Source organism: Tachysurus vachellii, chromosome 5 (genome assembly GCF_030014155.1).
Source record: "Tachysurus vachellii isolate PV-2020 chromosome 5, HZAU_Pvac_v1, whole genome shotgun sequence".
In the NCBI taxonomy this organism is placed as follows: domain Eukaryota; kingdom Metazoa; phylum Chordata; class Actinopteri; order Siluriformes; family Bagridae; genus Tachysurus; species Tachysurus vachellii.
In genome coordinates, this window is record NC_083464.1 from 7006651 (window position 1) to 7020925 (window position 14275).

The following is a 14275-nucleotide window of genomic DNA, read 5'->3' on the forward strand; positions in this document are numbered from 1 at the left end:
AGCTCTTAAACAACCTTTTTTTTATATATATATATATGAATGTACTAGTCATTGAGTGGCATCACATCGTTTTAACAGATTTTAGCTTTGTGAAATTAGTTCATTTGGTGTTTTATGTAGAACCTTAAGTGATGTTCTCACTTTTACCAAATAGAGCGTTTCTATATACTGTAGATGTGAGCTTTTTTTCTCCTTATCATTTTAATCATTAAAGTTATAGTATACTATACGTTTTTACTGCCTTCAAGGCTTCTGTGATGGTTAGCTGTCCTTAGTGTGCTTAGCTTTGTGATTATTTGTGGGGGGAAAAAATATTATTTTAAATAAAATAAAATCAAGTTGAATTAAAATTCTTCGACTAATTTGTAATTTTCTATATAGGATCTTTAAGGATTCGTCACAAAAGAACTTTACAGCCTTTAAAAAGACGGTAGCATAGAGTACACAGTATAGAACATGTGTTTAAGTGACTGTATAGTCTAAAGATTTCCTCAGTTATGCATTGTGAGACACAAGATAACCTTATAACAGAGCATTTTATATAACCTTTAGAATAATTTACCAAGGAGAACTCTTTTAAAAAGCTAAAACTGGCAACAATCCACTGAGCCATTATGGATTTTTTTTAACACTTGAAGACTGAAGGAATCAGGAGTAAATAGTTTCCATCACTCTTCACTATTTCTGGAAGAAAAGTGCCAGTGTGACTTATGATGAGTGTCTAAATGCAGTTTAGTGTTAGATTTGGTATGGACTATTTTATCAGTTGGGTATGTGGTCCAGCTGAGTGTAGACAGAGCTAAAGCGGACTGAACATGCAGAGCATCTCTTTACTGTGGCCACGTCTTCAGCTGCATGCTAGGATTTTTTTCACCGAATTGCTTTCAACCAAAAATTACAAAACCAAAAACACCACACATCTGTTTTAGTGTACAACCTTGTAACTTTAATGGTGAAGCAAAAAATAGGGAAAATACTGTAAAATAAATTAGGTTAAAAAAAACACAAGCACATTTTTTTTTGTACAACAAAGCAATGCAACATATTGGTATTTTGATTTCCATATATACAGAATAAAAATATATATCTATTTTTTAGTCTTAATCCACTTCTTTCAGTGTCAATTTTTTTTGTCTGCATGAAGAAAAACAAAAACATATACCACATAATTTATTTTTTTTTTTCTAGATTTGACGTTTTTTTTCTCTCTTTTTATTTATTCATTTTCATTCTATTGTTTTTTTTGTTTTTGTTTTTTTTTTTTTGCATCGTATGAATTCACACACATCCTGACAATAAGCTTTTCTCATGTATGAAGACATTTTATGCTAAATAATTACTTTTTTTTCTTTTAAACATTGCATTTACCTGTAGTTACATCTGTAAAACAAAATAGTGATATTGTTTGGGTCATACAGGGTCGTTCCAATATTTGGTGAATTATTTTATAAATACCTAAACAGATCATTCAGCAATTCATCTCCCAATTTATTTAAATATCAACGCTGCACATTCATTTTCATCCATTCATTTAAAAAAAAAAAAAAAAAAAAAAAAACAAGAAGAAAACTCAAAAAAATGTTGGTTTAAGTGCTGTGTTTAACATTTAGATGGTTAAACACACGTGGAGAGTGCAGCAGTGCCAAAAAAAAAAAAAAGCACAAACAATTGAGAATTATTTTGGGATGGATCAGTTATTCAGGGCATTTGCTTGGGTTTGACATGGACGGATTTGTGAAAGACTGTTCGGAGAAGAAGAAAAACTATATGCATTTATTTATTTTTTTGTTGTTTTATTTTTTTTTTAATGAACCTAAAGTCTTTGGTGTTTAGTTCTAAGTTTGCAATTAACATAACACAGGTGTGTAGAGGGTTTTGTCTGTTTCTCACTCCTAACTCATCTTCCTCACATTTCCCCACCTGGTCAAACCTACTCGAATAAGATTTTGTCCGTTTTTTGAAGTGCTTCTCGTTTTTCGCTAAATACCATATTTGTATATGTGGCCATGCTGATGGTATAGTGCAAACTGTAAACGTCTCATTTTTAAAATAGTAAAAAGGAAAGAAAAATAATAATAATAATAATAATAATAATAATAATAATAATAATAATAATAATAACAAATAATAATAACAAAGTTAGAATAATTAGAATAATAGTAATAAACAGAAATGTTTGGTTCCAGCAGCCCGTCAAACTTCTTTCAAGTATCTCTCAACAACACATACACACACACGCAAACACACACATGTACACATACAAACACACAAGACATCAAATATACTTTCAAAAAAGTATAAAAAGTCAACTTCCTTTTTTTTTAAGTTTGTAAAAGTAAATAGTTAACCAAAACAACACATTGATGAAAAATAAATCTTAATACTTGACAAGTTGCATAGTTTTGAGATTTGCTTTTTCAGGCACCTCATCCTCATGGTCACTCCCTTATGCGGGATGTTTTGGCGTGACCGCACTGCACTCGCTCGCATAAATATCATCTCACTTCTTCCCCTCAGCTTTGTAGCAAAAATATATTATATATTTATTTTTTTTTTCTTCTGAAAGTGCCACAGAAACTGCTCCAAGCTATAGATACCCCCTGGATTTTCAGACAGCCAAGTTCAAGCAGCTACCGTGTCGAGAGAGAGGCCTGTCGTTGTATGGGAGTCTGAGTGTGATAGAGAGATGAAGAGTGCTCTTTCAAGCTCTTTCCCTCATCCCTTCACCTCACTGCTTTTTTCTTTTTGCCCAAGTCCTTACCGTTCAGGCACTGGTCCCTGTTCCCTCCCTACCCTGGCCTGCAAGCCAAACTCGGCACTCTTTTCTGTCCTTCCCTGCTCTTTTGCTTGTTTTTGTGTCTTTATTTATTTATTTATTTATTTTTTTGTCTTATGAGCAGCCACACTCCTCCACAATCATGTTTTGGATGTCCTTCTTGACGATCTTCTGCTCCTCGTTGTAGTAGAGCATAGACATGGCACGGAGGCGTGTGGGGACACAGCAAGACCTGATGCTAGTAAAGGGGCTGTAACCACGCATGCGGTAGTGGTTGATGACAGTGGAATGGAAGGAAAGTGCTGAGCCGGTAATGCTGGCCACGTGGCTTGGGCATTCACCCTCACAGTAGTTGGCGTGGTAGCCAGTCGGTGCAATGATCCAGTCGTTCCAGCCGATGTCTTTAAAATTGACATAGAACTGACGCTTGCAGCACACGCGTACCTTGCCGTCGCATTCCAGGCCACGCTTGCGGCGCCGTCTTTGCCCATTTTCCTCCATTTGACGCACCACAGCCATCAGAAAAGGCCGGTGAGACTGTTCTCGCTCTCCTCCTCCTCCAGGAGTCACCAGGACCGGCGTAGCACGAGCATCAGCACACGATGGGCACGAGACACGCAGGTTCAGTGCACTTATGCCACGTTCCAGCAGAGACTGCATACTAGATGCCATGGGGAAAGTGTGCCAGCCACTACGTCTAGTGTCGACTGCTTTCTCGGCAACCAGCTTCTCCCCGGAGTCCAGCTGCTGCAGGTACAGTTGAATGGTGACGCTTGTGCGAGTGCGGTTGCCTTTTGGAAGCCGCAGAAAAATCCAGACATTCGCCTGTTCCACCACAGACATCTCGTAACCCTCTTTAGAGATGAGGAAGTTTATCAGACCCGGGGTTTCACCTGAGAGAGGAAACAAAGAGGAGGAGTAAAAAACAGGTTATTCGTTAAATTAACTATTTTTAAAAGAACAAGATGCTGTTCACTTAATTCTGCGAACCAACCACATCAAAGATTTTCCACTGTCTGGGAGTGGTAACATCAGTAGAGTGTTTTGAGCTTTGTAGTTATGGCAGTGACGCCACAGTTCAGGACTGACCAGCTCACCAGGATTTGAGCAACAAGCACCTTTTTAAAATCACACCCCTTTTCAATATATCAAAGGCAGAAATTTGAATCAGTTCTGAAACACACACACACACGAACACACCAACACATAAACACACACTGACCCTCCCACTTAACTCTGCCTTGTTTATCCTTCCTTGAAATGGAAATAACAGAGTACGCTAACACATAATAGCTGAGTACTGCAACATATGACGGTCATGACAACACGCAGTACATGGTGTCCAGCTGCCGGCACTGATGTGGCATGTTTTCAATAACTTGCTCTCTCTGTGGAACAGAGAACGAGTCTCACACTGGCTTTGATCCATTGCATTTCGCAGACACAGCCGAAGCCTCTGGAACGTCTCACGTTGTGGATCGGTGGCCAACTTTTAAATGAATTCCCTCCACTTACTGAGACAAATCTTAAGAAAAAAAGGACTTTTGTCAGGAGCCTTAAACTGTCACAGGATGAAGTGTCTGGCTGTAAATTATGAGTTCTGTCAAAGCTTTGCTTGTACACTGACACCTCCACAAATCTTCTAGTAAAACATAGTGGATCCGTTTGGTTTTTAATTTGGAGTTAACTATACCCTGAGTATGCTGGGAAAGTTGCTCATCTATGAAGTGTGGATGAACATTATTTAATCCAATCTCTATTGTACACTGCTACATATTTATAGGATTACAACATGATAACAATGATGTCAGTTCATGTGTGCGTGTGTGTGTGGGTATGTGTATGTGTTTACACATCCCAAGTCCCATCTGTCCAAACACAGAATCGCTTCATGAACGGAGTCTAAAAATAATGGGCTTTTCCAGCATCGGCTAGCTCATTGTTTCCTTTTTAATCTGTGGTCTATGAAAGAATGGCACATCGTTAGCTTTCAGTACGATGAGTAAACCCAGCTCGAGCATTTCCTCAGCAAGGGCTTGGGCCTACACAGAGAACTATACCCCACCTGGCCGAGTAGGAGAGCGTATAGAAGCAAGCTCGCTCCACGTGATTCTCAATACGTTTGTAAGAGAGAGAGAGAGAGAGAGAGAGAGAGAGAGAGAGAGAGAGAGAGAATGAGAAAGAAGGAAAGAAAGAAAAAGCCCTCTAAGCTGAAAGACGTACAATAATCCCTCAACAATAAACACCGGTATAACCAGGAGAGCGTAGTTTGCACAGCTGTCCCCCACACAAGATGGAAAATAACATTTACACATTCTTCTCCTTCCTCCTCCCATCCATGTCTTCAAACAGGGAGGAGGGAGCAATATAGAATCACCTGGGAACTTAAAGAGGTGTGTAGGGGGTCGAGTCTTCTTTAAACACGGCTTTGGTTAATGCCTTCGCTAATCCTCATCTCTATCTAGTTTACTTTTGGGAGGTGGTGGTGTTGGGGGGGTCGTGTTCTTTGATCTTCTTGTTGGCCCCCTGTCATATTGTATTGCTTCTTACGACTCTATGAACCGAACCCGAAAGACAAATTTTGCAAAGCAAGAAAAGTGAACCCTTAGATTCAACGAGGTTGTAAGAGGATGTAAGGAGACGCCTATCTTTTGGGCGCTCTTTGTCTTTGTTCTCCTCCTGGGGATGATTGTAATGAGGAGATGTGATTCGTCTTGAGCTAATTTGTTGACAGTACTGATTAAAGGAAACAGTTTTAGTCTGAGCAAAGACTGGCTTGATTGTTGCAAAAAAGATTGCTGCTTACAGGGAGGGCTCGCAGGATTCGCTGGATCACCGGTGACAAATGCATGTGCATGAATGTTTCTGGTTAAGATCTGAGCTAGTAAATAATTCCACCACACATCTGAGATTTTGCAAAGGATATCCTAAAAATAACCAAGGCTGCTCAGCCTTGACATCAAAATCCGGCGAGCAGATATCATCATACAAGGACTGCACTTCTTTTTAGTACCGCTTTATAAATTAGATGCGTGACCTATTTTCTGCTTTCACCAGCCATGAACTAAACGGCGCTATAAAATGCTATAACGATGTGCTGCTGTGTGTAAGTTGGCTTCCTTGACTGCAATACCAGACAGCATATTTCAAAATTTAATGTAGTCGTGCCAACTATGAGGACAAATTTTAGAGACTAAACAATTCTGGTATGAGTGTATTAAGATGCCAAATTCGAGCAATCAGTGAACAAAAGTAACACTGTCCATAAACTCACATTCTCCTTTTATGTCTGCTACATATTTCTAGGCCTTATATACTTTTAATTTGCTGTGAATGAAACTTTCCACAAGCTCTTTTTAGAGCAGTTTCTTTGCTTTATTCAAGCTGATGTAAGCAATGGGATAAAATGTTTAAACAAAAACAAGCAGATTCCTTTTTAACGTGTCCTAAACATACAGTGTGGTTATAGTGCTGTCTCTTAAGTGTTTGTAGACGGTGTTCCGTTAGAATTAGAGCTCCGATGTTCGTCCCAGTTTCCCAAAGGTATCATAAGCGTTAATCTAAAGGAAGCATTTTATATTATTAATTACATTATCTTAATGTTAATTAATAATGAATGCTGTGATATTCTGAATTAATCTCCTACGTTATAACTAGTGGAAACTGATTGACACATTTGAGAAACTTCTGATGACCAGAATCAAGTCTTCAGCCTTGATCCCTAATGTGCTCCCTTTTTTTTTTATACAGTACCTTTGTCACCCCAGTGTTACAGAAACGCTTCCTTCTTGGAAGATGCAGGATAATCAGACCTTAATGTGACAGTGCAATATAAATTGCTTGCAATTACCTGGATTTCCACATGGGCTAAAAAGCACACAAGGTTGCTGGATGGAAAGCCACGGTGGGACAGCCGTGACTCATCACTATCGCTTCATCTTAATGATTATATCCGTTTCAGGATTAGCCTGCGACCATGCGTGCTCCCTTCCTGGATCTGAGAGACAAACTCAACTGTTCATCTGTTAAAGCTGGGCATCTGCAAGCCATCGGCTAATCACACAAACAACTCGGCATCATCTGCTGTCACTTACCAATGAGTGAAACAGCTTCAACTTCAACATCAACTTCCGTTTTTTTGATGAAGAAAAATTAGAACCTCTGTCTTTTATCCTCGAGTCGAAATAAACAAACAAGTCGTGTATATCCTCAAAAATACGCTGGAGTAAGATATGCTAATGGTCCCTGTGGGGTGAGGTGGAAAGTAGCAAGGTACACGTCTGTACAACGATTTGTACTTTTTATTTTTTTCTTTCGTCTTTTCTTTTTCTCTTTATGACGTTTCAGATGCAAATCAAAGACCTTATCTAACTTCTAAACTAGAATGAGACCGAAAACCATCTGTTGCTACACACAAGAAGATTCAATAAAAACTCATTGTATCTTTTCTTAGCATTTAGCTTGTTCTTATTGCCAGAGATTGTCATGCTAACAAACCTTTAAAGATTAGCAATGAAGCTGTGGTAAGTTAGCCTTAGCTAATATTTTCCAGCATCAATTGCTTCCTTGGAAAAAGAGACATTAGTTTACGATCAGTGACTCAGGTTAGTTTGATTTGAGCTGAATGTCATTTTCTGTTGTGATTCTGTTCTTTTCATACAGCAGATTTAGGAGTTTCTACTTTTTTTGCTTTACTTTGAGGTTTGTTTGGTTTTTTGCCAGAGAATTTGGGTATGTTTTTTTAAAGATGCTCTGAATTCTTTAGCAGTTGAAGTCATACACCAAATGCTCCAGCTAATAATGTCTATTAGCAGAAAAATGTCTATCTAATAATATCATAATAATATAATGAGTTAATAATAATAATAATGAGTTTCTTCAAATTGGTCTGAACTATTAATAATAAAATATGCAGTAAAATATGTAATGTCTCTTGTGAGTGTGTTGGGTTAAGGGACTCTAAAGATAAAGCTTGAATAGTGTTTTAAAACAAAGTCCTATCTATCTATCTATCTATCTATCTATCTATCTATCTATCTATCTATCTATCTATCTATCTGTCTGTCTGTCTGTCTGTCTCTTTATCTATCTTGGTGTTGCACTGAAAGTGAAGTTTTGATGATAATTACAGTTACAATGGCGAATGCCTGAAATGCAGAATATTGAAGTATCCTGAGAGTTCTTAAGTGACGAAACAGTCGTGGAAAAAAGAGGAACAGCAGAAAAGGCATTAGTCATCGTTTCATGACACGACACCTCTAACGAATGTAACAAGCACACTTGAGTAACACATGCAGAGCCCAAACAACACACATGAATCGGTTACGTCTAGTTTTCCGTTATTTTCTGAGAACGCAGATGTTTTTTGTACAGTCTCTGTGCATTAGTGAGGAATGTTGAATGTTCCTCATCCTATCAGAGCTTCAGCTCTAAACCCAAGTTCCCAAGCTAACCGTTGTATTATTTTTAATCTTGCCATCCCTAAAGATATGGGAAAATATTTATAGGGGTCTGACTTTGTCACATCGTCAGCAGACAGGCTCTTGGAACAAGCGGTTCGGCCTACAGTTTGTTTGCTCCCTGGCATGAGTTTAACACAGGACCAGAACAGCTTCTGTCAACCAAAGTCTTCTCTTTTTCTCGCTATTGTTGTGTGTATGGCATTAAATATAAAAGCTTGTTGTGAAGGAGACTCAGAGAAGGATAACGACCCAACTGCTGTATTTTTCTTTCTCTGACCTCTGGCGCTGAGATGAGATTGATTAGCCCTCCGCTATGACAAAGTCAAGGAGAAGCAATGCATTCCTAAGATATATATGTTGGCAAAGCTCTGGCGTACTTCGCTCTTGTCAGCGGTGTTTACAAATCGGTGAATTCCTACAACGTCTGAAAAGGCACAAGCCTGTAACTGAGCTGCAGGAGTCACGTTTGTAGGCGTGTTCTTACACAAACACACTAACAAAGCTTCGGGGACATGAATTCAAACTGATGACAAACCAGCCCTTGAGATGTGTTTCAACAAAAATATGAAATATTACATTACATATTACACAAAGCTTTAGTTCTATAAACAGCACTGTGCTTTAAAAGGCAATAATTCACCACAGTGTAAGCATGTTGAAGTCCCTGCTGTCCTGACATATAAAGTCCTTGTCTTTGGATACTGATAGCCACATCAAGGTCCTGTTTAACCTCAAATTACTGAAAAACTGACAGGAAAACATGCTAATATGGTGAATTTATAGCTCAGAGATTACAAACAGGCTGAAGTTCAGAGAACAATGCTAGTGAGGAATCAGTTACAATCATATCATTAGTTATTGTGGTCATCAAGGGTGTGTGTATGTTTGTATGTGTACAGTATGTTTGTGTGAGAGAGTGTCTCTCTCTCTCTCTCTCTCTCTCTCTCTCTCTCTCCTTTTTTCTGTGTATATTAGAGTGGGATAGCATTTGAATGATAATAAAAAATTACTATCTTATTTTTTACACAAAAAGTGCATATACTCTCTCTCACACACATACACTGTGTGTGTGTGTGTGTGTGTGTGTGTGTGTGTGTGTGTGTGTGTGTGTGTGTGTGAGAGAGAGAGAGAGAGAGAGAGAGAGAGAGAGAGAGAGAGAGAGAGAGAGAGAGAGAGAGAGAGGAGTATGTTTGTGTTAGAATCTATGAACAAGACATTAGGAACCATCTACTTCTCCACAGTATAACTTCATATTACAAAATATATAAAAAATGTTTTTTTGTTTGTTTGTTCTTTATGAGAAAAATAGCATAAGAGGTGACTGTAAACTACACTACACTGGGATTAATTTTTTTTATGTTTTGCACTGAATTTCCACAGCAAAAAAAAAAAAAAAAAACGAGTTTGGTTTTCTTGTTGCGTCCTTTCCTTGTTTTTCCTCACACACTCCAGGTATTGTCTGTCTGTAGCAGATAAACTGCTCATTCACTCTGTGCTCCTGTTTTCTGTGAATGGTGAGGGTCTTTCACATGATTTTTCAACAGCATCCCCCCTTGTGGCTGTTTCTGAGAACATCTCTACTAAACCTTTATGTGTGCACAAAGCTGGAATTCAGGCAATTATACAGGTAAAGTAAATGTATTTTCTTTTAAAATGAGAGAAAGTGTAAGTAAATACGACTTCTTTGATTTTAGACGTGTGTATGTACAGTGTAATAAGTGCATCAAGTGCTATGAGGGATATTGATTATCTGAATAAAAGTCCATCCTAGGCTGGTTTGCTGGCGTGCAGATGCTGGCGGATGTCTGATCATCTGGGTCCAATTTCACATCGCAACATGAAGTAAAGCAGGCAGCGCAGCGCTGAATGGAAACGATTTGTGTTGAGTGTAAGGGACTCGTCGAGACAAGCGATCGTGCTGTAGGTTGCAGTTCGAATCTTGCTGATGTCACGGATTGTGCTGTTAAAGATTTGTTTTTTTTATCCATTAGGACAACTTGAAGTCAGAACACTGACGCTCTTAAAAGAGAAAATGCACTTGAGAAGAGAATGATCAGAGGCTTTGCGACAACCTGGCTGTTTAACCCTTACACACATTACACACACACACACATTCCTTCCTGTGCTGTTAACATAGAGTGTGTGTCACCTGTCTGTCTATAAAGACTACATAAAGACTATATAAAGTCTAGTAAAAACAATGTGCGTTATTTGTGCACATTTCTACGGTTTCAGGTTTCAGTTTCAAGAGTAAATCTGTGTTCGACTTCAATCAACAAGCGATGTGTCTTTTAAAGCACACTATTGTTCCAGCTTTGGTGTGCTACTTAAGTACTTCAAGGATCCCTGCAGAGACTCCACTCATCTAAAGCTTCACGTAAACCCTTGGCTAAGATGAAGAAACTTCAGGTCTGTGTTGAAGTGACTGTTATTTGCACTGCTCTTATGTTTGCCCCTGTGTCTCATTAACTTTTCCATTGCTTCTTTGTGTTCCAATTGAATTCTAAACCGCATGTCAAGCTTAATTATAACCGAACAGTCGTTCGCTTCACCAGGGAGCTCACATAGTAGCTCTGCTCTCTGCTCTCTGCTCTTCAGGAATGAGAAATCCATTACAGCGAGTGTTACATTACGGCACATCATCTCTGTCACGTCGCTCGCTGGAGAGCGATCGGTGCTGCTGTATGACTCAGAAAGGAGCCCCATGTTTCTGTTCATCATTTAACGCCACTTTTAAACAGCACTCTGGGTCTAACAGTGCTCTATCGACTCCTTTTGAAAAAACAGACGTAAAAGCTGCCAACTTTTTTCCCCTCCTGACTGCAGACGGCTCCCCGGGAAGCCTGTCGGTCTGCAGGTAAGTGGCGTTTATGGCTGGGAAGCTCAGTGGGGTTTCCCTGATAATCAGCAATTCTATAAAGCAGCAGGATGTTTCTATGAAGGAGGAGGAGGAAGCCTGCACCACGTTTTTAGCTATTCTCTCTCCTGATTTAAGGCAACAGGTTTTCCTTACAAAAAGTTAAACGTCCTGCCATCTCATCCAGCTTTTCTTATCCTTAGGTACAAGTTTTATCTTTTTTATGGTGACTATTACCATCTGTCTAGGGACTACAGGTGAAAAATAGCCATCTGGCTAACTCTGGCATATCGACAGAAATGTTTATTAATATGCATTGTCCCTGTAATAAATAAATAAGCAAATAAACAAATAAAGTTTGCTCATACTGAGTACTCTGTCTTTCACAAACACACTCCAAAATACACACATACACACATACAGATTAGGACTCACCAGCTTCGGCAAAGGTGATAATTTCAGTTTGTTCGCTGTTCTCGGCCTCGAGGCGTCCGTGAGGCTCGTCGTCGATCAGCACGCTGCCGTCCTTGGCCACGCGGCCCACATGGACCTTGCGGATGGCATTGAGCAGGGCAGCACGGGGCACTGGGTGTGTGATGTTGGGCCGATCCTGCAGGTGCAACATGCTGAGGATGTGCCTCTTCACCGCCTCCACCACATCCTGCTGCGCCTCCTCCTCCTTCAATATTGCCTCCGCGCCACTCCTCCGCAGCCTCGCCATGGCACAAGAGGGACAGTCCGATGCCGAAGAGGTCGAGGATGCTAAGGTGCCCGAGGTGGCCATGGCATTAAGAGAATAGCAGTGAGCCAGGAGCAGCAGTGCTACACTCATTGCAGGCAGTAGCGTCATCCTTGGAGCAGGAGGCTGTAGAAATGATGCAAACTGACCACAGCAGTCTAACTAACTAAAAGAAATAAAAAAGAAAAAAAAAACTTTTTCCTCCTGATCAACGGTTCCTCCAGAAAACTACCTGTCTTGTAACGTAACTGGTGATGTGTTCAATCTGACAGGTTTAAAAAAAAAAAAGTTTGACCTACTGAAATCAAGCAAAGGATTAAAAAAGAGTAATCCTCGTTGCTGAAAAGAGAGCTTCTGTGACGAGAGGTGATGACTGAAGAAGAGGAATAGTTCTGCTGGTTGCTTCACTTGTAGGTGTTCTTCTTTCTCTTCTCTCTCTCTCTCTCTCTCTCTTGTTCTGTGTCTCTGAGAAGTTTGGATGGCAAAGGCAGGCGTCTTGTGGACGAGCCCTGGGGAAGCAGCGTAGCGCTCTGGGACTGCTCACTATGCACGAGGTGAATGGTTTTGTACAAGTGGGCTGGGCTCTCTCTCTCTCTCTCTCTCTCTCTCTCTCTCTCTCTCTCTCTCTGCTGCTGCTCTGTCTTTCTCCCTCTTCTCCACTCTGATTCCACTTTCTGTCTTACTGTAATTATACTTCTTTCCCTCCCTCTCTCCCCACTCCTCTCCTCCCTCCCCCTTTCTCTCCCGCCCTCTCCCCCCCCTCCCTCTCTCTTTTCTTTCTCTCACATTTTTCTTTTTTGGTGTGTTCTATTTGTAGGGAACTCCCCCCGACAACCCCACACCCCACAGTGCTTGAACTCCACATACAGGGAGTTCGCTACGCAGACATGACACATGATTTGTTAATGAGCGCTTACCTACACGTACGAGTCATCGTGTCGTCAGATCAGACAGCCTGCGGCTTGCACACTCACATATCCACCAGTTTAGTCACATACTTCTGTAGACGTGAGATGAATTCGATTCATTTATTTATAGTAATTTCAACAGGGGATAAAATACATAAATAAAAATACAAGTGTGTATAGTTGCAGATAAGGCGGACGATTCTGTGCTGTCTAATCGAAGAGTTTGTACCACAGTGCTTCAGGATGTCACGTGTCAAAATACTGTAACACACAGTTTATTACACAATTCTGCTGAGTGGTAGTCCGCCACGCAGAGAAAAAAAAAACACTTCCTAAATCACAATTTCTTATATCCACCACACGCACACAAACACACTTTGTGCAAAATTACCACAAACATGCCCGGAAGGCTCACTTCCTGTTTAATTAGCCAAACTTGGACATCTGGGATCCTCAGTGCTACAAGCCGCTGGCTGTGACATCATCAAAGTCTGAGAGAACTGGGGGTCTAAGTGAGCGTGTGTCTGAAAGTTAGTCAATTTTTACATGTGAACTCATTTCTAGGAGTCACCATGTGGAACATGTCACGTAGACACACACTCAGCTGTGTGTCTAATAAACAATTACTCACTCCATACATCTGATTCAAATGATCTTATAGTTAATAATCGTGATGTATTAATATAGTTCAGAGACTGGCAAACAGCAGATTTTATATATATTTATATAACTACTAGATCATTCAATAAAAATGTGCATTATGGTTCATGTGTATCTCTTTTTTTTTCCTTCTCAAGGATGTCCAAGATGGATTTTTATTATTTTATTATTTATATTAATATTATCGGTAATATTGACTTTTACTGTTGGTTTGTCTTTTACATGCTCAATTCCAAAAAAAAAAAAGCATTAACAAATTGAAATACGACTTGGAGATTCTCAAGTTACATGTAGAAGATTGCTCCCTCTTGTGGAGCATGTTGTTTAATGCAGTGAAATACAATCAAAACTTGTTGTTTTTCCACTGTTTATATTCTGACCGTTAATAAAAACAGTTAAGAAATTGCCATCGCTTCAAATCGATACGTAGTGTTCTGTGTCGTTTTTGAGCTACAGATAAAGTTACGTTGTGCTGCACGCAAGCTAAATCAATAAAAATGCAATAGAGTTGGATGACAGTTTATTACTGTTGAGAAGTTTGATCCAGCCATGTAGTGATGCACACAATCCTGTTTGGTGAAGAGGCTGATTAACCAAATGCGATAAAAAAATAATTATGATATGACTTATTTGAAAAAGTTTCTAGTCAAAATTGAACAAATTATCTAGATTTACACCGCTAAAGTGACAATGGAATGGGGAAGCCATGGATCTCTGTGATAAAACAGCAACCTACTAAATGCTTTACGTCATGATTTTTTTATGACAACTTCACTCTATGGCTCAAAGTATGTTGACACATGATCATCACACCATTATGTTGTTATTCATCGAACTGTTGCGACAAAGTTGAAAGCACGTAAATGTACACAA

General features: G+C 39.5%; 1 protein-coding gene across 1 annotated transcript; it reads right to left on the reverse strand.

Moving 5' to 3' along the window:
• Positions 1-1359: 1359 nt before the first annotated feature.
• inhbaa (inhibin subunit beta Aa) lies at positions 1360-12473 on the reverse strand. Its single transcript, XM_060869598.1, has 2 exons — positions 11531-12473; positions 1360-3669 (listed from the first exon to the last, which is right to left on the reverse strand). Exons 1-2 carry the CDS (start codon positions 11943-11945, stop codon positions 2891-2893), a joined length of 1194 nt encoding a protein of 397 aa, XP_060725581.1. The 5' UTR covers positions 11946-12473; the 3' UTR covers positions 1360-2890.
• Positions 12474-14275: the final 1802 nt, after the last annotated feature.